Source organism: Zosterops lateralis (assembly GCF_965231275.1).
Source record: "Zosterops lateralis genome assembly, chromosome: 16".
NCBI lineage: Eukaryota > Metazoa > Chordata > Aves > Passeriformes > Zosteropidae > Zosterops > Zosterops lateralis.
Genome location: NC_139776.1, coordinates 7514405 through 7536982, shown reverse-complemented (window position 1 = coordinate 7536982; position 22578 = coordinate 7514405). Strand labels below are relative to the sequence as shown.

The 22578-nt window shown below is 49.0% G+C and overlaps 2 protein-coding genes across 2 annotated transcripts; one reads left to right on the top strand and one right to left on the bottom strand.

Moving 5' to 3' along the window:
- Positions 1–3170: 3170 nt before the first annotated feature.
- Positions 3171–5188, bottom strand: TMEM74B (transmembrane protein 74B; the record flags this gene model as incomplete). Its single annotated transcript, XM_083873183.1, has 2 exons — positions 3171–3716; positions 5027–5188. The coding sequence occupies 2 exons, from the start codon at positions 5186–5188 to the stop codon at positions 3171–3173; spliced, it is 708 nt and encodes a 235-aa protein (XP_083729309.1).
- A 4676-nt stretch (positions 5189–9864) lies between these two features.
- On the top strand, positions 9865–20731 carry RAD21L1 (RAD21 cohesin complex component like 1; the record flags this gene model as incomplete). The annotated part of the gene is made up of 13 exons (XM_083873514.1): positions 9865–10024; positions 10194–10323; positions 11798–11897; positions 12842–12948; positions 13316–13501; positions 14115–14216; positions 15183–15293; positions 16300–16529; positions 17373–17475; positions 18219–18358; positions 19049–19129; positions 19699–19776; positions 20540–20731. Exons 1-13 carry the CDS (start codon positions 9881–9883, stop codon positions 20729–20731), a joined length of 1704 nt encoding a protein of 567 aa, XP_083729640.1. The 5' UTR covers positions 9865–9880.
- Positions 20732–22578: the final 1847 nt, after the last annotated feature.

Below are 22578 nucleotides of genomic sequence, written 5' to 3'. Positions count from 1 at the left end.
GTTCCAAAGGGGACAAGTGTCTGCTGCAGGCCTTTGCCTGAGCCTCTGGGCTCCAAGGGCTGAGCCATCCACTCTCCAGAAAGGATGGGTAAAAGGAGGCAAGGATCCTCCTCTCCATGTCACAGGACGGTGGGAACTGTCGCCACAGCTGGCTTCGGTGCCACCAAAGGAACTGGAGCATGGCAGAGGTGGCTCCTGAGGATCAGTGATCCCAAGCACATTCCTTATTCCATCTGTAGGGCTTGTGGCCAGCACAAACCCTATTCCCTGAGAATGGCTGGGGGGCAGCCACCCTCATTGCAGCTTTGTTCCACAGTGGCTTTGAGAGCCAGGTCTCCCTTCAGCAGGAGGGACAGTTCAGGACCTCAGCCATGTATCCCTGTCCCCAGCACTGCTGTTTCTGCCCTAAGCGACAGAAAACATTAACATGCACGGGAGCACAGTGACACACCCCATGTTAATTTTTATGGGGAGGCTGCGAGGAGCGGCTGGGCCTGGGTGTGCGGTCTTGGCACAGGCTCAGCCTCCCTCCTCCAGCAGCAGCACTTCCACTACAGGTTTGAAGAGAGGCACTGGATTATTGGTAATGGCTCAGGATCCCCAGAGAGTCCTTCAGGCCATCTGCCAGCCCGCCCAGCCCACAGCACCTGCCTGTATGTTCCCGATGGGATGGCAGAACCCCCCGGCGTCACTAATTACCCTGCAGCCGGTGCTACATCCCTTGGATCCCGGGTACAGGGAAGCCGTGTGTGTGGCCCAGCAGGAAAACAAAGCAGCCCCCGTTATATGGAACTGGGAAAGGCACGCTGGGCCCTCCCTGCTTGCTTTGCTCACCTCTGGCACAAAGAAAGACACCCCAAAACACCAGCAGTGGGGGACTAGAGAGCCACTGACCTCATTCCACTCAGGCTGCGCAGCATCAGCCTTTCCCAGCCAGATTTTTTTCAGCACTCTGGAATATTTTGGATTGCTTCCTACTACTCCCCTGCACATTAAGCACCACATGCTAGTGCCTCTTTCACAATGCCTGCCAAAGTGATGAAGGGACAGCCAGGTCAGACAGCTCCATGTCTCTCTGCCACAGCCACCCTACACCTCAGCCTAGGGGAGGTTGTGTACAAGATCACATCCCAGCCCTGGAATTCTCAGTGGGGAATCTTCTTTAATGGCGCTCCTTCTTGACACAGCTTGTTCATTGTAAATAGATCTCCCTCCATGTAGAGGCTTCCCCCCAGTCCTGCAGGGACTCAAGGCACAGTCCAGCAATGTGCTGACAAAGCAATACCAGCCCCTTCCTGCAGTTTCTTGAGCAGCCTCATGCCCTTATCCATGGGAGTATTTCTTGTCCCCACATACAGCAGGTGCCTAGCAGCTGTAACCTTCAAAGGCTCAGCTTTTCATCCTGAAAACACTCCTTCCATCTTATTTAAAGCAACAAAAAAGGGATAAAGATGATTTCTTCATCTAACGGGTTTATTTTTCTAATCCAGAAATGCAGGGCCAGTGCTGAATTGCAGGAGGGACATCTGCCCTTTCAAGGCAGAGCCTTGCTTGGGAAGACTCAGAACTCCCCCTTTCTCCCCTTCTCTTCTTCCCTTTCCTTCCCTGCCTTCCCTCCCTCCCACAGCATCACCTCCCCCTCCAACCTAGAGCAGCTCGGTGACAGCCACAATGACATTTCACCCCCCTGCTCTCCTTGGACCCTTCATTTGGCCCCTCAGCCTCTGATTAAAGCCATTTGTCCCAGGGCTGTTTGGGACAAGTGATGCTTGTTTGGGACAGTGAGGCACAGCCACCCATTTCACTCCAATGTGGCTTCATCCCAAGGAAAGGTGCCTAGGTGCCAGGATTGCAGGTGTGAGGTCATTCAAGGTTGTTTCCTGGGATCCTACAATAAATACAGAGCGTGGCTGGTGATGTGACAGGGAGAGAGGCATGTGGCATGTGGCCCTTCACAACAGCAGGAAGAATAATCTGTGAAGCATTTTATGGAAACACAGGGCAGAGGACACCATTCCTAGCGTACAAGGAGACACTGGAAGCCCTGGAATAAAACCCTACCCAGGCAACCAGATGTAAAAATCACTTTTCTTTGTGTCAAGCTGTCTGGAGGGATTTGTCCCTGCCTAACAATGTCTGAAGTGGGTAGCTTATGGAATGGATTGAAAACTGGTGGCAGTTCATGATAAACAACACCTTTTGTGGGTCTGCATTTTCCAGTGGGATAATAATTTCCCTTTCCCAGCACATTGCTCACAGCCATTTCTCTTTCCACAGAACATTGTGCTTTAATGACGCTTCATGTTTAATTCCCGAGATGCAATTTTGCCTTCACACCACAGACAACGGCCCTTGAATCAGCAGAAAGGCCAGCATGGGGACACCCCAGCAGCAGCAGCACTGCCAGGCCAGTGTGGAACACAGCCACCACGTCACCTCGAGGCACTGAGAATCATCCACTCTCTTCTGTAGGGAGCACCATGGTTTTTGAAGAGGCCATTCCAGGGCTGCTGGTGGTAACGGGATGCTTGGCACGGTGCAGGTATGTGTCCTGGCCTTCGTCCTGCTGTGCAGAATAGAGCTGGTGGGCTGTGAGGGCTGGGGGTGGCAGGGGGCTGGACCCCACCCCACGGGTGGTGGGCATGCTTGCTGCCTCCTCTTCTGCCCGAAGCAGTGCAAGCACCAGCTCTGTGCCAGAGTTTTACAAGAAACTATTGCTACAAATGGTCACTGATGGCAGAAACGGATCTGTCGGAAGAGCAGTCAGGTCCTGGCTGTGGGAAGGAGCTCAGCCTCACATCCAGCCCAGGCTGCAACCGACCATGGCACAGAAATCCCATGGCTGCCTTGACTGTGCCACTGCCAGATGCTGGTGGCAGGATCCCAACCAGGAAGGTGCTGGGAGGCGACAGGAGGTCCCAAGGTCATGCTGTCCCAGTGCTGGTGGTGGGGAGCAACCCAGGCCAGGGCCATGCAGTCTGTTGGAGTACCCCAAAGCCTCATCAGTCTGGTGCTGTTGGGCTGGAGCACCATTCAGGAAGGGTTCAAGGAGGTGAGAATGGTGGCTGAAGGCTGGCGTGGGTGAAGTTTCACCCAATGTTATCGCTGTTGGAGTGCAGCAAGGAGACCCCGTTTCTGCCAGCGGCGGGGGGTCCCTGGGGTGTGCAGGGCTAGGAGCCGGGCCCCTCGGGGGGCTGGGGTGGGGGGCTCAGCTGGCTCTCGAGCAGCGCCCGCGTCCCTTCAGCTGACACCCTCCGCAGCCGCAGCCGTACCGAGCCATAGGTGCCGCCGGTGCGGCGGGCGGCCCGGGCGCGGCGGCGGGCGGCGGCGGCGGCCAGCAGCAGGGCGGCCAGCAGGAGCCCGCCCAGGGCCAGCAGCGCCAGCCCGGCCACGGTGCAGCGGTCGAGGCGGGCGCGGAGCCGGGCTGCCCGAGCCTCCAGCCGCTCCATCTGCCGCGCCGGCACCGTGGGGTCGGGCCGCGCCGCCCGCGGAACGGCCCCCGCCAGCACCACCAGCGCCGCGCCGCCCAGGGCGCAGCCCAGCGCCAGCGCCAGCCCCGGGCCCGCCGGCACCGGCCCCCCCGCGCCCGCACCGGCCCCCGCACCCGCCGCCGCCGCCTCGTCCGGGCTCCGCAGCTCCGCCGCCCGCGGGGACGCCATGGAACCGCCGGCCTGCGCTGCCGAAGGTGAGCGGTCGAACCGGGACGGGATGCTCCTCTGGGTCGGAGACGGGTCCTGAACCGGGACGCTTCCCCAAACCGGAGCCGAACCCCGCGGGCGGGATGCTTCCCCTCCCCGGGGTCCCTTCCCCTGAGCGGGCTGCCAACCCCACCCCGCGGGTCTCCGAACCGGGCTGCTCCTTCTCCTGGGATCCCGCTTAGCCGAACCGGGCTGCCTTCAGAGCTGAGACCCCGCCCGGACTGTCCCCTTGCTCGGAGCCGGCCCCCAGACCGGGCTGCTCCCCTTCCCTGAACCCGGCACCTGCCTCTCCGAACCGGGCTGTCCCACCTGGCTCTCTCCTCCCCAAACCAGGCTCCCACCACGCGACCCACCTTCCCAAATCCGTCTGAAGCCCCCTGTGGGGACCCGTGTCCCTGTGACTCCACTAAATTGCCCCTCACCGGTCCCTCCTTTCCCGCCGGGCTCTGCCCTCCGGTTCCCCGCTCCCGCACCGGGCTGTGGTCCCGCTCCGTGCACCGGGCTCCGCTCCCGCTTCTCCGCTGGGTCTGCCCTCCCTGCCGATGCCCGCACCGAGCTGCCCCGCTTCCCTTCCCGGTCCCCCGCGCCGGGCTGCCTACCCCCGCCTACCCCGGCTCCCCGGGCAGGTGCCGGTGCCGGTGCCGCCGCGGGGCGGGCGGTGGGTGCCCCGAGCGGCTGTCGCGCACGGCCGCCGCACGCACACGCACACACACCACACACACACACACACACACGTACGGGGGGCACACGCCCGGGTGCACACCGGCACCTGCTGTGCACGTACCCCCTGCAACAGGGACCTCTCTGTGCACCCCCCTCGACAGCACCGGGACCCTCCGTGGGCACCCCGGGGGGCTGCGTGGGGAGGGGCTTTGGACAGGACAGAGCAGCACGGTGGGTTTTGTGTGGGGTCTGCCTGGAGGACGTGCCCCCCACAACCAGCAGTCCCCTGGGGGACCCGAGGCGGAGCTGGGCTGGGGACCCTGGGGCTGCAGGATGAGCATCCCCAGCACCAAAGACGGCAGAGGGGGGTCCCATGGGAACGTTGCCCAGCCTGTCCCCAAATTCCCGGGGAAAGTGGGAGTTGACCTGGGTTTGGGCTAGGTATGATATGCCCCAGCCTGGGACAGAGGGGCTCCTGGCCCCTGCAGTCCCACCACAGTCCCACTGCAGTCCCATGGCATAATGTCCCCTCTTCACACACACACACACACAATTATTTATTCCATTCTCCCCAGAGCATTCATGTCAGTGCCTGCACTCTTCTCCCTGACCTGGCACTAGACCCAGGCACGTGCCCCAGCAGCGACCTGCTGGCAGCCACACACTTTCCCTCGTTTGTTAAAACGTGGTCTATTTCCACATTTGGAGCAGTGCCTGGAGATGTGGATGTAAATCCCAAGCAATAGCGGGTGGGCTGCTGACAACTGCCGGGAAGGTTTGTCCATCACATTGCCATTTCCTTCAACACCTTCACATGCTTCCAGCATCTCCACAAGCACACCCGGTGCTGCAGGCGCTGGGTGAGCTCAGTGCAGGGGCTGCAAGGATGCCCCTTGTGCCCTGCACCCTGTCCCCATCGTGTCTGGAACCCTGTCCCCACACACAGTGGGTTCTTCTGCAGCTGCAGTGGGCTCTGTGTTATCCATAGTGTCTGGGCACTGTTCTGCGTGGAGATGTCAGAATAGAGTCTCCTGCCACCTGTGTCATGACAGGGCAGGGCTTTTCTCTGAAGTCTCTGTTAGATACAGCTAAAATGGATGAAAAAGGGTCAGAGAGTTTTAGGGGGTGCCACACAAATAAAGAGGTGCATTTGTGTTTTCTGAGGTGATCCTGGCTCAGCACCTGTCCAGGCACAGTGTCTATCCATGGTGCTGATTGGAACCCTCTAGACCAACACATGGCACCTTCAGTCTCTGAGCAGCAGCAGGGGCATGGAGCTGCCATGGCAGGGGGCTTGGGAGGAGTTCATCTGGTAAGGTATCTTCCAACACAAACCATTCCGTGACTCTATGAAACAAAGAGGCTTCCCACCACAGTGTCCCCAGAGATGCAGCCAGAAGTGGGCCGAGAGAGAAGCAGAATTAAAAATAAATGTAAGTGCATCCTGCCATGTTAACTACATTTACAGAGACTTTAGTACCAACCCACTCCGCAGGAAGGCAGGAGATGCTTGGAGACAAGTAGGTCATGGGACACAGATTGTCCCAAATCAGCAAGGAAAGATGGATTTGGAGCAGGCGGGCATATCGCTGTGAACAGATGGGCAGGAGCAGATCTGCTGCCTCACCATCGCCAAATTCCCTGGGAAGACAGAACTGCCACCAGTTTGCTCCTGAGCAGAGCTGTGGTCAAGCCCTCTGTTCTGGAGCACCCAAGCCCTGTGGCTGCCTGTGCACCCAGGGATGCCAAGGCCTGGAGCCTGGCCAAGATAGGGATTTGTGGGCAGAAGCAGAGGCACTCATGCTGTGGCTCCCACCTGCCTTCATACAGGGACAGGGCTGAGCCTGCTGTGGGGTCAGGGCTCTGTGCTGCCTGGAGGACTGCTCCTACACCCCAATCCCACAGCAGTGCTTGAGAGGCCACCTGTGATGGATGAGGTGGAGGGATGTGTCCTGCTGGCATCACTGCTTGCATCCCCAGGATCCCATCCCATTGCTGGATGGGAGCTGGAGGGGACCTCAGGCCTTTGAAGGGGCCTCAGGGTAGCCCAAAAACTTTCACTAGCCTGATCCCAAGTGGCTGAGCGTGAGTCTGGGGACTGGCAAAGGCCACTGAATCCCCAAGGTGCTGGCACTAAGGGAAAGGGAGGAGAGACTGAGACAGCCAAGATCTGTGCTGCCAGTGCAGGAGCAAAGAGAGGAGGGAGACAGCCAAGGTCAGAGGGAGCACTGCCAAAATTCACAATGAAACTGCAGGAGTGCTGGAGGGGAGAGACAGACGACTTGGAAAGAAAAAGAAAGAGGAGGGAGGGAAGGAGTTTGGGAGATGGAGCAGGGTGAAGGAGCCAGACGGGGAAACAGGGATGGGTACATGTCATTCCTCAGATGAAATGATTGAACATGGATGGGAGGGACAGCAAATGGGAGCCTCAGGCAGGCAGAAGACAGCAGGAGTAGGAATGTGATGGAGCTAGACAGGCTCACTGTGTTTGGCTCTGTTCCCAAACACAGCCCTGTGCAGCAGAGCCCAAAACTGGGGAGTGCACAGCTGTCTGGAGCCCACTGGCAGTGCTGACCCCCATCCAGCCTCACCACCGAGGTGAGGTTTCATTCCTGCCTCCTTAGCATTCACAGCATCCCATGGCAGAGCGAGCACCCGCAGCCAGCACAGCTCAAGGTGACTCGGAGGTCAGGGAAAAAGCAGCCGGGTAATTCAGGAGCTGGTTCTACATCACCAAGAAATCCAGCAGTTTGGGAGGACCAGAGGTGTCCAGCACATCACAGCCTCCCTGCCTGTCACTGCCAGTCGCTGTGTAACCCAGACACAATATCCCAGTGTTCCCCATGGATTGGGGAGGGGAGGAGTGTTTCCTGATCCAGCAAACTACTCCTGGGAGCTGTTGCCACCAGCAAGGCAGGCAGGGCTGGACATCAGTCTTGGTTCTGGGGAGGGCTGGAGCTGCACAGTGGGCATAAGTGAGGGTGGTTCCCCTCTTGCAGGGCATAGAGTTCCCAGACAGGTTTAGTGCCCTGGAAGAGCAGTGGATACCTGCTCTTGGGCTCGTGGGAGGTTTCTCTGAGTCCCCGTTGGGGATACACCACTCCAAGGATGGTTTGTAGCAAAAATCCCTCTCCTTCCCGAAACGTCTGAGCCCCTGCCCAAAGGCAGCTGGAGGGGTGGAGCTGGAGGGATGGAGCCCTGCTTGCCACTACGGCCAGCTGCAGAGCCGCACTGGGAAGAGGCTCAGCACTTTTCTGGTGATAATTAAGATCTCGTTATCTTCAGCTAACACCAGGGAGACAGGGAAAACCACAGGTGCCTTGTGATACGGCAACAGCTGATGCTCCAGGCTGTGCCTGGGAGCAACGGGAGCCTCACTGTTTTCTGCCTGAATAAAAAGCATGGAAAGCAGAAAGCGGAGGGTGACAAACTATTTTTTTCCTGGTTGGTGACACCTAAGTGTGCAAACATACTGTCTTCTCTCAGGGGTGGCTGGAGCTGACAGAGATGGATGGCTGTGCACCTTTTGCCTTCACCCCCTGCACAGAGGTCCAATCTGAGGCTATGGGGTTGGTTTTTTTTGTGTTTGTTTGGGTTTTTTGGGGAGTTTTTTTGTTTGGTTTGTTTGTTCGTTTGTTTGTTTTTGGTTTTTTTGGTTGGTTGGGGGTTTTTTTGTTGTCGTTGGTTTTTTTGTTTTGTTGTTGTTTTTGTTTGTTTGTTTGTTTGTGGGTTTTTTGGGTTTTGCTTTTTTTGGTTGGTTGGTTGGGGGTTTTTGCCCTTTTGGTGGTTTTTTTGTTTGTTTGTGATTTTTTTCTTCTGCAAATTTGCTCCACCAGGGGAGTTTTATCAGACGTGTCTGGAGGCACGCAGGAGCTGCTCACCTGCAGAGAAAGAGATGGGGCGGTGTCTGCAAACGGGCTCTCAGAATGCCAAGGCTGCAAGGGGTTGGGAGGAGGAGAGGAAAGGAAGAAGGAGAGATGAATGGGGAGAGTAAGATTGCTCTCCCCTCTTATGAATGAGGGGTGCGGCACCGCGTTCCCGGGGATGTGTGGGTGCCGCCGCTGAGCCCCAGGGAGGAGCAGGGAGCGGTTTACAGCGGCAGGGCCCTGCCGGGGGCCGTGCCGGGCGGACCCGGGCCCGGCGGGGGCTGTGCGGGGCCGTGCCGGGCGGACCCGGGCCCGGCGGGGGCTGTGCGGGGCCGTGCCGGGCGGACCCGGGCCCGGCGGGGGCTGTGCGGGGCCGTGCCGGGCGGACCCGGGCCCGGCGGGGGCTGTGCGGGGCCGTGCCGGGCGGACCCGGGCCCGGCGGGGGCTGTGCGGGGCCGTGCCGGGCGGACCCGGGCCCGGCGGGGGCTGTGCGGGGCCGTGCCGGGCGGACCCGGGCCCGGCGGGGGCTGTGCGGGGCCGTGCCGGGCGGACCCGGGCCCGGCGGGGGCTGTGCGGGGCCGTGCCGGGCGGACCCGGGCCCGGCGGGGGCTGTGCGGGGCCGTGCCGGGCGGACCCGGGCCCGGCGGGGGCTGTGCGGGGCCGTGCCGGGCGGACCCGGGCCCGGCGGGGGCTGTGAGGGGCCGTGCCGGGCGGACCCGGGCCCGGCGGGGGCTGTGAGGGGCCGTGCCGGGCGGACCCGGGCCCGGCGGGGGCTGTGAGGGGCTGTGCGGGGCCGTGCCGGCCGGACCCGGGCCCGGCGGGGGCTGTGCGGGGCTGTGAGGGGCCGTGCCGGGCGGACCCGGGCCCGGCGGGGCCGCGGCCGGAGCTGCCCCACAGCGGCCCCAGGGGCGGGACCCGCGCGGCGCCTTCCCGCCCTGGGCTGAGGCCTGAGGAGGGTCCGCCCGCCCCGCCGAGCCCCGCAGCGCCTGCTGAGCCCCGCAGAGCCCCCAGAGCCGGGCGGGGCTCCTCATCCCCCCAGGGCCCCTCAGCGGCATCCATCCCTCAGGATCCCGCTAAATCCAACGCGCCCCTCCTTGGCATTGTTCAGCCCCCCTGTCCCCTCAGATCCCGCTAAATCCCCCTGTCCCCTCAGCGTCTTGGTCACCCCGGCCCCTCGGGTCCTCCTAAATCCTCAGGGCCTGACTGGATCCCCCTGTCCCCTCAGGCACTAAATCTACCCTGATCCATGCCCTAAGGATCCTGCCAAATCCCCCCTGCCCTCTGAGGGTCCTGCTAAATCCTTTCATTCCTTCGGTGCTCTCAGGGTTCTCCCATTCCCTCAGTGCCCAGCCGGGTGATCCCAGCCCTTCTGGATCCTACTAAATCCTCACATCCCCTCAATATCTGTCTGGGCGCCCTGTCCCCTCAGATCCCACAAATCCTCTCTTCCCCTTCAGTGCCTGGTTGTGTCCCCCCCATCGCCTCAGACCCCACTAAACTCCCCCTTCCCCACAGCACCCAACTGGGTCCCCATCCCCTCAGACTGCACTAAATCCCTAATCCCACTCGGAGCCCCAGGACCCATCTCCTGTTGCAAAGGGAAGAGCTCAGGGAATTTTGTCAGGGCTGCCCTGACACCTTTGGCCAGGCACCATGTTCTACGTCAATTTGCTCATCAATAAGCGGGGCCCGCTGGCCAAAATCTGGCTGGCTGCCCACTGGGAGAAGAAGCTCACCAAGGCACATATCTTTGAGTGCAATTTAGAGGCCACCGTACAAAAAATCCTCTCCCCAAAGGTAGGCTGTGGCATGAGGAGTGATCCCCTGGAAAGTCGTGGGGTGGAGGTGTTGATCTCTGTTAGAGAATTTTATTACTTCTGTGTAATATTGTAATATTTTTGCCAAAAACACAAACTCCTGAACAACTTTTTTTTTTTTTTTTTTTTTTTTTTTAATATCCTCACAGTTTGCTATAGCTCTGCGAACCTCTGGACACTTACTCCTGGGGGTGGTTCGGATTTACCACAGGAAAGCAAAGTACCTCTTGGCAGACTGCAGTGAAGCTCTGACCAAAATGAAGACAGCCTTTCGCCCAGGTGTACACAAAATTCAGCATTTTTTTTTATCTGTGTCCTTTACTGCTCTCATTTTTAAACTTAATTTTTTGGATATTTCTGTTAAATACACATTACTGATCCCAAAGGATACTGAACATAGTAGTGCCTGCTGCTGGTGTTTAGTCTGGCTTAATTTAGTGCCATTTCAGGTCTTTGACTCCCTTAACAGAAACAGTATCTTAAGTGGGCTTACAAGAAGGTGCTTGGGTTCAGCCTCCACTGCTAGATAATTAATTTTAATTTCTGATGACATTAACAACATGTCTAACAGTGTCAGTGCCAGACCTGACTGTGTTTTGAGCTGTAGCCATGTAGACAGGGAGAAGGGAGCTGAGATGACTGGAGCCTTTTCCAACAGGCTCTGTGTTTGTCGTACTTGGGCAATAAATGGAAGCACTGTTGTCTAAAAAAAGCCTGAGAACACCAGTGTCTACAGCCAGTTTTAATGTGCTTTGTGACCTGGTCTGTTTGCAAAATAGTGACTGTTACTCTACATTATTCTCAAGGATATGATCACAGAATTAGAGAGTCGTAGAACCAAAAGCCCTCCAAACCCCAGCCCAACTGTTCACCCAGCACTGCCAAGGCCATCACTAAGCCATGTCCCCAAATACCACATGTCTTTCAAATCCCTCCAAGGATGGTGACTCCAGCACTTCCCTAGGCAACCTGTCCCAGGGCTTGAAAACTCTTTCAGTGAAGAATTCTTCCTGAATATCCAACTGAAATCTGCTGGCCACAACTTGTGACTATTTTGGAGATAGATCCTATAGCAGCTTGGAGAGCACCACACAGCTCAAAAACACACAACAGTCACTGCTGTGGCAACAGAGACTTTACCTAGATAAAAGGGGGGAGAAAAATCTCAGTAGAAGTGGTAGAATGCTGAAAGAGGCTGTTCAGGGATGCTGTGAAATCTCCATCAACAGAAATAGTCAAAAGTGATCTGACTTTGAAATTAACCCTGTTACAAGCAAAAGGTTGGATTGGATGACCTTGAGAAATCTCTTCTCACATGAATTTCCCCAGGATTCTCTGATTCCCAAGTAATTTCAATCTGACTACATAATTATTTGATGTTGGAGAACAGTGTTATAGAGACAGAGCAAAGGAAAGGAAAACACATTGGTTCATTTGTGGTGCTGTGAAAGACTCTGGCCTAAAAGTCAGCTGGGAGAACCTTCCAGGGACTTAAAACAGCTGTTCACCAACACAAGTACTTACATATTTCAAGTCCTGTTGCAGCAGACTCCTTTGTGTCTGTAAAAAATAGATCATCTTAAGGACATGGAAACTGAAATTCCACTTTTGGGTGCCTAAGCTTTACCTTTCTTTGATTTAGAATGGCAGCAGCCCCTCCTGACAGATTTATTGGCTTATTATACCTACTAGGGAAGGAACACTACTTGTATTTTATTGATACTTATTTTGTTATGTTGTCTGTTTATTTCAGGGCTTCTTGACCTTCCAGAAGAGAACTTTGAGGCTGCTTATCAGTCCATTACGCTGCCTGAAGAATTTCATGATTTTGAAACACCACTACCAGATGTAAAGTAAATGCTTCCTTAGTTTTTATTCATGCTTTTAGTATTTTCAGAAGTAAAAGTCATACTTGCTGTTATCTGATCAAGACTGAGATTGGGTTGTTTTGATTTAATAACTGAATGCTCCTGAGTTCTGAGCTCTGCAAGGCTACAGCCACAGGCGTTGTGCTTTGGTAGCTTTCCTCAGTCCTTTAATCAACAGACCTTCACAATGAAATAATGTCTTGAACTTAGACTTCAGGATTTTAAATTGTCTGAGTGAAGGATGCAAACAGCTTTCTGAACCTCAAGAGAAGAGATAAAAATTAGTATTAATCCTGAAAAATGTGGCCAGTAACCACAAAGTGTTGCACTGTTCCAGTGGGTAACTTCATTTTGTTTCTGCTCCACTGCTCTCTGGGGCTGGGGTGTTTTATCTGCAATAGTCAGCCTGGCTCCTGAGAAAAAGCCAGCATATTTCTTAGGCTTTTTTGACACAAAGCAGCATTAATGTAGAAAACTGATAAAAAGCAGGAGGCTAAGTCATGTTTCTGATGGCTCTGATGCCCCAAAGGTACAGGACAAGAGATTTCCACTGAGGGTTGCTCTGTACCTCCTCATAAATGTGGTTTGATGGCATCAGTAAGAGTTTATTTTCTAAGTACAGCTGCAATATAATACACTTTAATAAAGTGCCTCAGTGTGCTGACTCTGTGAAGGTGTTTTTTCTGCCTGCCCAAAGAGTTGTGTCATTTTATTTAAATGATGTTTCACTAATTAGTTGCCTTCTGACAAGGTACACAAAAACAAAATCACAAACCCCCAAGTTTACTTGCAAAAGAGAGTGGAGAAATATGGGGGCTTGTGATAAAATGCCAGGATTGAAGGCTGTTTAGAAACAAGTTTTCACGTTCCAGCTGAATGCTCAATGGGTTTCAGTTCACCCTATATTTTTATAATATTTTTTTCATCAGGGCCATTGATGTTGCTGAACATTTTACCTTGAATCAGAGTAGAGCTGAAGAAATCACACTTGCAGAGGATTATGAAAGCAGTATACTTCTCTGTGATAGAAACTTTGGTGAGAGAAGTTGAGAAATTGGAAGTATTTCATAAGGGGAAGAATGTTTTATGTGAAACTTTTATGTGGGCCCTTCCTACGTGTGAAAAAGCTGTGATTAAAAGTGCATTTGTTTTTTGCTTTTGTTGATTGGCCTATCATGATGTCTTAGGTTTAAAATTCTGTGTAAGCAATATAATCTGGTGTCAGAGACTGAGAACCAAACCAAACATTTCCTGCTTTTACTAAATTAGATAACATTGTTTATATTATGAGGTATGGGATGTCTTGCAATATTTTAAAAATTACTTGAAAAATTAGGAAATTAATAAATCTGGCTTTCCAAAACTCGTGCAGATGAGGGATCAGGAATTGTGTGTTCCCTCAGATGAAGAAGCAGATGCACTGAGGAGACAGAGCTTCTTTGAGGGCAGTGTCCTGACGAGCAGTAACAGTCTGGTGGCCGATCCCAACTCAGCCAGCACCAGTGGAGACAAATCTGTGCTGCACGAAGATGTTTACTGCTTCCAGGATGACCATTTTGGGGATGAGGATGATGCTGCAGATATGATTGGTAGGGTTTGCTACAGGCAAACAGAACCAGTTCCTTTCCAAATTTTTTATTCTTACAGGAAAGCAGTCAAGAAAGTACCAAAGTGATTGTTGTCAAACATAAATTCTGTGTTATTTGTTGTTTTCATACTTTTTTTTCCTACCTGTCACTAAATCTATAGTCACTTAGAAACTGCCAAATCAAATTGATTTAAAGGCTGTGTTTCATTATTTTAGAGTTAAAGGCATTAAAATTATGTTTAATGTTTAACAATTTAATTTTTATTTTCAAAGGTAAAATGGTGCAGCATTTTAATCCTTACTGTTGTAATAACAAAGGCAGCAAAGTAGCTTCTACATCATTATGGCTTAGAGTATTCATATGAACCATACAGATTGATACCTGTTAACACTATCAAGGCCATAATTTTCAAAAAAAGGGTGATAATCTCAAACTTGGGGCTAATCCCCTCCTTTGTGTGCTGTTGCAGACAGCCGTATCACTGACAGCCATCTGCAGAAGCTGAGCTTGCTTTCTTTGCAGAGAATTAACCTTGACTAACATTAGGCTGTATCAGGCTATTTCATGACTTCTAAGGCTCAGAATGATTAGAACTATGTGTTTTGTATTTAAGAAATCCTGTTGAGGGATGAGCAAAATGCCCTAGATAAAGACATTCTTGATGTGGAGGAAGCACGTCCTTTGTCACAAGATCTGCCAGAGAACAGCACAGCCAGTGAGTTTGCAGTGTCTGCTCCATCTCACATAAACCCTCTGTTCCTGTGTTAATGCCTAATGTCACTCACATTCAGCTTTTTGTAGTATCCTTGTGCCTTTTTCCTTTCTTCATCTATTTTGCTTTTTTTTCCCCCCCTAAACTGCTTCATGCACCATTTCAGGATAATTTTGTTTGATTTAGGGATTCCAAATTTGTAACTTGACATTGCTTAGAAACACCTTCATGTGACATCCTGTTGGATATGCTGTTGGTCCACCCTGCTGCTCACAGTGTGATGTCCCTTTTGAAGGGGAAAGAAACACAAATAAGGCTGTCCTGTAACAGTGAACTTTCCTAGTGAGAGCTTTAAAGGTCTTTTCCAACAGAAACGGTTCTGTGCTTCTATATCTGGCTTCATATTTCTGCGACAAATGACACTTAAGTAGCTCATAAAGGTGTTGTTAATCTTCTTTTGGTTTGACGTTGATGAAAGAAATTAAGCTTTGATAACTATTTCTGAGAAAATTTTGCCATCTTAAATCCTTACTTCCCCATCAGAGTGTTAGTTTAAAACAGAGAATTCTGGAACAGCTTTAAAGGGATAGAGTGGCTCTTGCCTCTCATCGCTCTATTGCTGGTGCCACTTGTTCCTTTTCTGTTGACAGAAATGTCCACACTGCCATGCACTTGCCTGGAACTGGAAACAGATAGAGATTGAAACTAAACACTTTCTGTTGTGTGGGTTTTCCCCCAAATCAGTTCTTCTGTCTCTGCTACAGCCTGGTCATTCTGGGATCAGTGAAGGGATGTGTGCAGGGCAGAATATGAGAGGGAACTGGTGAACATAAGTGAGATTATAAACAAAACTACAGTTTCTTATTTCTCACTGTTTTTGTCTGGTATCATTCTCTGTTGTGTGATTGAGAAATCAGTCCATACTGTAATTTTTTTTTAATTTGAGTTATATACTGGGTTTTCTTGCAGCTGAGTCCAACTGTGCAGACACCGTGGTTAAGGACGTAAACCACACAATGAGTGAGACAACAATTTTGTTCCAGGAAGAAGAATTTGTGCTTGAGCCAGTTGATGATACAGGTCAGACGTTGATCAGTTTCTGATGAATGTTTACATTAACTTGGTTTGGTTTGCCTTTTAGTAGTGAAAATACGTGCAATATAGATTATTCCCACTTTAGATTTCATCTGCTCCTGCTGTCAGAGTTCCATTTTACGTTAAGTATTATACAAACCCAGATTCAGGTTATTTATCTTAACTGCCTAAATTTCCACTTGCAGTTTCTTCCATGTACCAAGTCAAGTTTTGTTGCTCTGGTAGCATTGCAAGCTTGGCCTCAGGGGTGTTATTGAAGATTCACCTGAAAAACTATAATTGCCAGTGATGTATCAGTGACTTTTATATTTAAAATCACAATCCTAAAACTTTCAAGCCTTTGGAAAACATTGGTTTGTGAACTTTTAACAAGATCCAAGGTGAAAAGTATTACATTTTCTCTGTAGAGGAAATCTAAATGTCCCCTATCCCATTGGTGGCTGTTCATGAATAAACAAGCTCATGTCGACAGCAATATTTACAATATTTGAATTTTCCGGCCTGCCCAAATAATATCCAGGAAGTTATGGCTATATAACTAATCTGTGTCTTTCTTTTGTGTTTACATCTTGATTAAATTGCTAAAGGATTAAACTGATGACAAATACAGATATTAATTATGAGGTAATGAAACCTCTTGAGTGCATCAGCAGTTCCTGGAGCTCTTTACTTCCTGATGGATTAAAGACAGCTTACTCAGTCTTGTTGCTCTATCATGTGTTCTCATTAAGTTCTCCTGTTCCCAGCTCTTTATTAAAAGAGTCATTTGTCTTCCACAACTAAACATAAGGGAATTTCCAGTAAAAGAGTACAAAGAGTGAAAACTTCATAGAAGATTTCGGAGGAATGGCCTGTGCGCTTGTACTTTAATTTTCAAGTCTAGGCAGCATTCAAAAGGTTGGCAGCCAGGTTGATTCACTGGGCTTTTTTTGTGTGCCTAATGTCCTAGGAATACACCTTAAGACTTGTTATTAATACTTGCTATATGTAGCTGTCACCCAGAGGAAAAAAAAACAAAGGAAGAGGAAGCTGCTGGTGGATGAAGAGAAGGAGCTCAGCTGCCACACCATTTACAAGCAGCTCTCCAGCTGCACCGACCTCCTGGCCACGCTGGACCTCGCTCCCCCGACCAAGAAAACGATGATGTGGAAGGAGTGGGGAGGGGTGGATAAACTCCTGTCCCATGCTGCACAGCCTATGCTCCATGCTCAGCTGCAGAAGGTAAAGATCAGTTCCTTGTGGGGTCCATGGCACTGTGTAGGTTCCAGGATTGTTGCAGAGCTGGGATCTGACTGAGAGAGGTTTTGCAGACTCTGTTTGATCTGAACTTGGAGCTGGCTGCAGGTGTGCACTGAGCATTGCTCTGCAGTACAGCTCAGCTGGACACCTGATGGTTTGCACACCCATCACTAACTGTTTCATCATCTGTGGGGTCATGGCCTTAACCTCCTGCACGCCAACAAGTGAAAAATTACAAAAGGAACATGAGAGCTGATGTTTCATTTCACAGGCTGGCACCTAACTGATCTTATACCGAGACACAACTTTTTACTTTTCTGTCAATTTCTTTTATACTTTCTCATTTGTTGTATTGTTTCCCGGTTTGTTTCCTCTTTGTAATCAATTTGAGACATCTTTTGTTTATATTTACTTTAAAAGTACATCAGACATTATTATTAGAATATCGGAATGTGTTTAGAGGGTTCACCGCAGCAGCACAGCTTCACCACTTAGAGTCCAGCTGCAGAATTACAGCTTGCTCTTTAAGAGAATGAAAACTGCAGATGTTTCTTTCATCCTTCCTTACTGGCTGGCTTCAAGAAAAATTATCCAAGCTGCTCCTAAGATGTTTTTTTCACAGAATTCATGTTGGAGCTGCAGAAGGCTATTGCTTAAAAACAAACAAAAAAATTTGCAGATTTTCAGAGTGACCTAATTCAAATACTGAAATTCTGGGTTGCAATCATTAACATACAGCTCATATTCATATATTTGTGTTGATGTTTGCAAATAATCTGACATAATATTCTGAAAGCAAACATAGAAAAAAATAATTATTTTCAGTTGTTTGAAAAGTGCTTCAAGACTGACAGATTTAAGATGAGAGCAAATGGAATACAGAGGATGTCTGAAATGAAAGAAATGAGACAAGAGCAAGATACTACAGGTAATACTTTAATTCTCTTGTGCAGAATTAGCTGTTAGAAAGTATTTTCCATTCTACATAATGTTTGAGAGACACAAGAGGTGTTTGTATGCAGTATTCCACAAATTACTACTTTGTGTCCTTTTGTTTCTTAGAAATTAAATTAAATCCAAGTCTTTTCTTCCTTGTGGCATAAGGAGATATTTTGGTTTCATCTTTGGTTTCTCTTTTTATCTCTGAAACTGCCATTTGGGTAATGTTGCTTGTGTTTTTTTCTTTTTTATATAATAAAAATATAATTAATTAATTAATATAATTAAAAAAAACAACCTTTCCACTTATTCTAAGCTTAATCAAACTGCTCTCCAAAATTCCAAATTAATGTAAATAGTTCTACTTGTATCTGGATGATGTGTTTGGTTAATATCAGGCAAGAAGAAATGTTCCATTTTAGATCTTCTGAGAAGGATGTATCCAGTTTCACTCCTTTGCTCTGCTGGGAACTTAACCTGCCTCAGAAATTAATTAACAAACCCTCCTCCTGTGACTCCATAAAGGTCAACTTTCAGAAAAGGAAAACCTGCCTTGGAAGGTTCTTCTTCCATGCTCCTGTTGGGAATGATGTTTCTTCAATATTTGCTTATTCTAGCTCTTCCTCTTTAAGACTCTGAACTTGGGTGTGATTTTTGGTTTTCAGTGGGTTTTTATTAAGGACAGTGATTCACAGTAAATGTCTCTTCAACCTTGGTTTTCTATTAATACAGAAATGCTGCCAGTAGAAGAGCCAAGTTATCTGCAGGAGCCAGCTCATTCCGAGACTGAGAGAAAAATTAGAAATGATTCCTTTATGTTGGCATCACAGAATGACAGAAATGAAACCAATGAGAACTGTGGTGAAATTATAGTGAGCAGTTTTCCCCAGTATTAGAGATCTAAGTGTGTCTATTGGTTCCACTTTTTGCAAATGTTCCGTTTAAAACATGTTAAGAAATTGTTAATGTTTGGAAAGGATGCTAAAACCAGTCAAGGGAGCATTAAGTAGCTTGTGTGATGAAAGTTTAATTATTATTTGGTAAACTCCCACAATGAATGAATGATTAATTAAAATGTTTATTAATCAGCATAGATTGCAGTTTAATCACTAAGCATAAATGAGAGATTAATATTAAATATGAAATATTGTACTAAGGAGACAAATATAATCTTTATAAAGAATAAAACTTATTTTTGTGTCTCATATTGAGGAAATATTGAAGAAATACTTAAGCAATATCTATTCCATCTTCACTCATGCTAAAGGGTATTTAGAGAATATGAGGCTCATTAATGTTGAAAAGCAATGAAATTGGAGCTAATGGCAGCAGAAGACGTGTGCTCCATGCCTGAACTCTGCCCATAGATGCATATTCAGGTGTAAGATGAATCCTACAACAAGGTCCTTCCCTGTATCAGGAAAGAAATGGTAGAAATAGCAGCTATTAACTAATTTTGGAAAAGTTCAGTACAATAAATTCTTTGAGCAGAACTGTATAATGAGAATTGCACTGTGTGCATAAATGGTCAGGCCTAGTGACTGTCTTCTTCGTGCTCACAGGAGAATGGAGCAGCCTTTTCTGACAGCTCAAAAAATTCCCTGGGCCAGGAAGCTGAAGCACAGCAGGTGGAGGTGCCAAAGGTGTGTGTCCTAAGCTGGTGGCCCTGCCTTGTTTCAGAAGACAACCCTGTTTCTTTATTAAAAAAAAAAAAAAAAAAAGGCATCATGAACTCACAGGGAGTTTTGCTTCTGGTGAGAAGGAAGTAATTTCAACCTTGCTGGCTCTGAGGATGCTCAGGTACTCTGAAACCAGAGCAGTCAGCTGCAGACTTCAGAGGTTAAGCCCAAAATCCCAAGCCAAATATTTGAACATCTCTTTAAGCCCCTGACCAGTGCAAATCCTGTTAGAATCCCAGTCCCACAGAGCAAGCAGTACCTGGCTGTGGTGCTGCCCCACTGGGACCATGTCCATGGCCTGTTGCACCTGAGCTGTCCCTGTAGCACAAAGCACACAGGTCCCATTCTTTCCTTTGTTTCACACAACCTTGTGTGAGCACAGAGGTGTCAGAGGCTCTAGATTCCCTGAGTTTGGCCATCCAGATGCCCAGCTCCAGCTGGATTTTCAGTCAGGCTGGAATTCCTGTCCTTTTTCTCATGGTGTGTGACTTTTTACACAACCCTGACTAACCTTCTGTTTACTTCTTCTCAAGGAGCAAACAAGGACCAGGAAAGACAGTGAAGAAATAAGATGGGGCAAAAGAACTCTTCGGTTACAAAAAACTCTACAGGTACCAGTGCTGGATTGTGTTATTAGATACCAAAAGCCGGTGCTGATTTCAGCTGGACCATGTTAGAAAAGCTCTTCCTTCTTTGTGTCTCTGCCTCTCACTTGCAGCATGTGCTTTTTTTGGTATTTCTGTAAGAATCAGGATTCTGGATGCTTGATGTGTGGTGCTCCTTTCCACAGCTGCTGGAATTACTAGAATTTTCTGAATTCTCTTTTTTTTTTTTTTTTTTTTTTTTTTACATATTTCAAAGGTTCTGAGCATTTACCCCTGAGTACAGCCTTTAAAAACAAGAGATAACTCCAAAACCAAAGAATTGCTTGAGGATATTTATTGTTACCAATCACAAAGCACGATGGAAGTGCTCCACTGGTGCAATGGAATTTGGTGGAATTGTAGATTTTAGTAGCACACATACATACCAACACTGTTATGGCATTAAAATGTTAAAAGCCACTTCTGTAAACACAGATGGAAGACAGCCAGAGAGGTTGTGGACTCCCCATCCCTGGAAGTGTTCAAGGCCAGGTTTGATGGGGTTTGGAACAACCTTGTCTAGTTGAAAGTATCCAAGATGGGGGAATGAAATGGTCTTAAAGGTCCCTTCCAACCCAAACCATTGTGTGCTTCCATAATTCTATGGAGACTGCATCCTATTTGGAGCATTCAGGCAGAGAATATGCAGTGCTCTCTGTTTGGACTCCATAGGCTCCGCTTTTACTGGTGGAGAAGCAGACCTGACTGATTTATCATTTCCCTCACACAGCAACTGAAGAGATCAGGTGTGTGTTCCTTCAGTTTTCGGGAGCTCTGCCGGAGAAAGAGCCGGAAAGAAGCTGCAGCCACGTTTTATATCTTTCTGGTGCTGAAGAAGCAGCTGGTCCTCGAGCTGTGGCAGCACGAGCCCTTTGCTGACCTCACAGCCACTGCTGGGCCCATGTTTGACAAGATCAGATAAACTCATCAAAATACAGCTTAGGCTGCATTTTCCAGCAAATAGTTTTCCTGGAAAAAGGATGGAATGTCTTGTCAAACTGTGGGAGATGAGCAGAGCTCCCTGTCCTCTACACCACCCAGTAATGGCTTGTGCAGGGGTCCTGTCCCAGGTGATCCCTAAGGGCTTATTATTAATATTTATAGTTACATGATGACTTATATGATAGTTATATATGTTAATAAAATACCACTAAAAATATATATTCTACATAAGAGATTTACATTGTGAAGGATTTTATAAAAGTCCTCAAAGGAATTTTATAAAAGTCCTTGAGGGGTTTTTATAGAAGTCCTTCAAAACCTTTCTCAGAGACTAATTTAGTGCTTAAATTATTTTTGACGAGGCTTGTGTCTGTTAATTCTCCAGTACCATCAATAAGAGTTATCTGTTTACTCTGTAGGAAAAAAAATTAGACTATTTTAAATTGTTCCTGTCAAAGAATGTTCAGGATTTCATATTTTAAGATCTGGGCACTGTCTCCAGTGTTGCTTTTGTGTGTTCAGGCAGACAGAGGTTACACTGGCCCTTGAAGAGTCCAGAAGCTGCAGCAAGCATTCTATTTCCTAGAATCCTGCATTTTCAAATTTCACAGAGCTTTTTAACTTATTAACACTTTTATTCATGTGTAGACCTATTTAAAAATGGATGTTTATTGAAATATTATTAGTTCCTTGCATTTTTATCTAATTGAGGATAAATTTTATCCCTTTTACTGTAATTTTCTGAAGCTTTTGGTTTCTGTCTGCCTCCCACCTGGAGGAGGAATGTTTGTGTCCCACTCAGGGGCTTTGGTGCTGTGGGGACATCACTGTTCCTTCATGCAGAATCAATAAAAATCAAAAGATGTTTCCTTTGCTTGTTGGTGTTTCTTCTGAAGGATCAAATCCTATGGGTTCATCCCAGAGTCAGGGACTTGGTGATTTTACTTCAAATGGGAAAGGATTAGTGATACTGTCACCCTACTTCCAGGTGTTCACTCACCTCAGTGACACTCCTGTCTCTCTGGGCCCAGTAATGTCTGTGGTTCCTGTCCCACAGGATTTGGGCAGGTTTGGTTTTGAGGGTCTGTTTAAGGGAGTAAAAAGGCTTTAAAAGAGGTGAAGCCCCAGGGTGGGGCAGGGGGATGGTATAGGGGGGACCACTGGCTGTGGGGGTGTTCCAGCTGAGTGTCCTTTCTGAACAGGAATATTTGGTTAAATATGTAATGGGCTTTTGCTGCTGTTCTGTCAGGGGTTCCTTTTCTGGGTATAAAGAAGGGAAAAGCATCCCCGTATGGTAAAAACATCTCTGTTTTCTGCAAAAGAAATGCTATTTTTGGGTGGGAACAGGAATATGGCTCAGACCAAGGCTGGAACTAAGGGCAGCTCATCTTCTCCTTATGGCACTTCCAAAGCCAGGTGCTGACCTGGGAAAAGGGGTTGGGTTTGGTGCAAGCCTCTCCCTCTCTCCCTGCAGCAGGCTCGATCTCCCTGGAGCGTTGCTCCCACTCTTCAGGTCAGAGTACCCTGGGAGACCAAGCACTGCAGACTGCAGAGGGAAGGAGAAACCATTTTTCTTTCCCAAAAGCCATCAGGAATGACTCTGCATCTCACAGCAGAGCTGCTGCCTGTGCCACATGGTCAGAGCTGCTCCAGTGGCAGCAGATGTGATAACTCATTAATTTTCCTTTCAAGGAGAGAGGCTGTGCATTGGATTCACCGGGAAAGAGGGAAACAAAAGGCAGCTGGAGGCGGGCAGGAATAAATGGGAGGCAGGAGATATATATATATATATATACACTGAAAACAGTCTGTGTGTCAGGATAAATG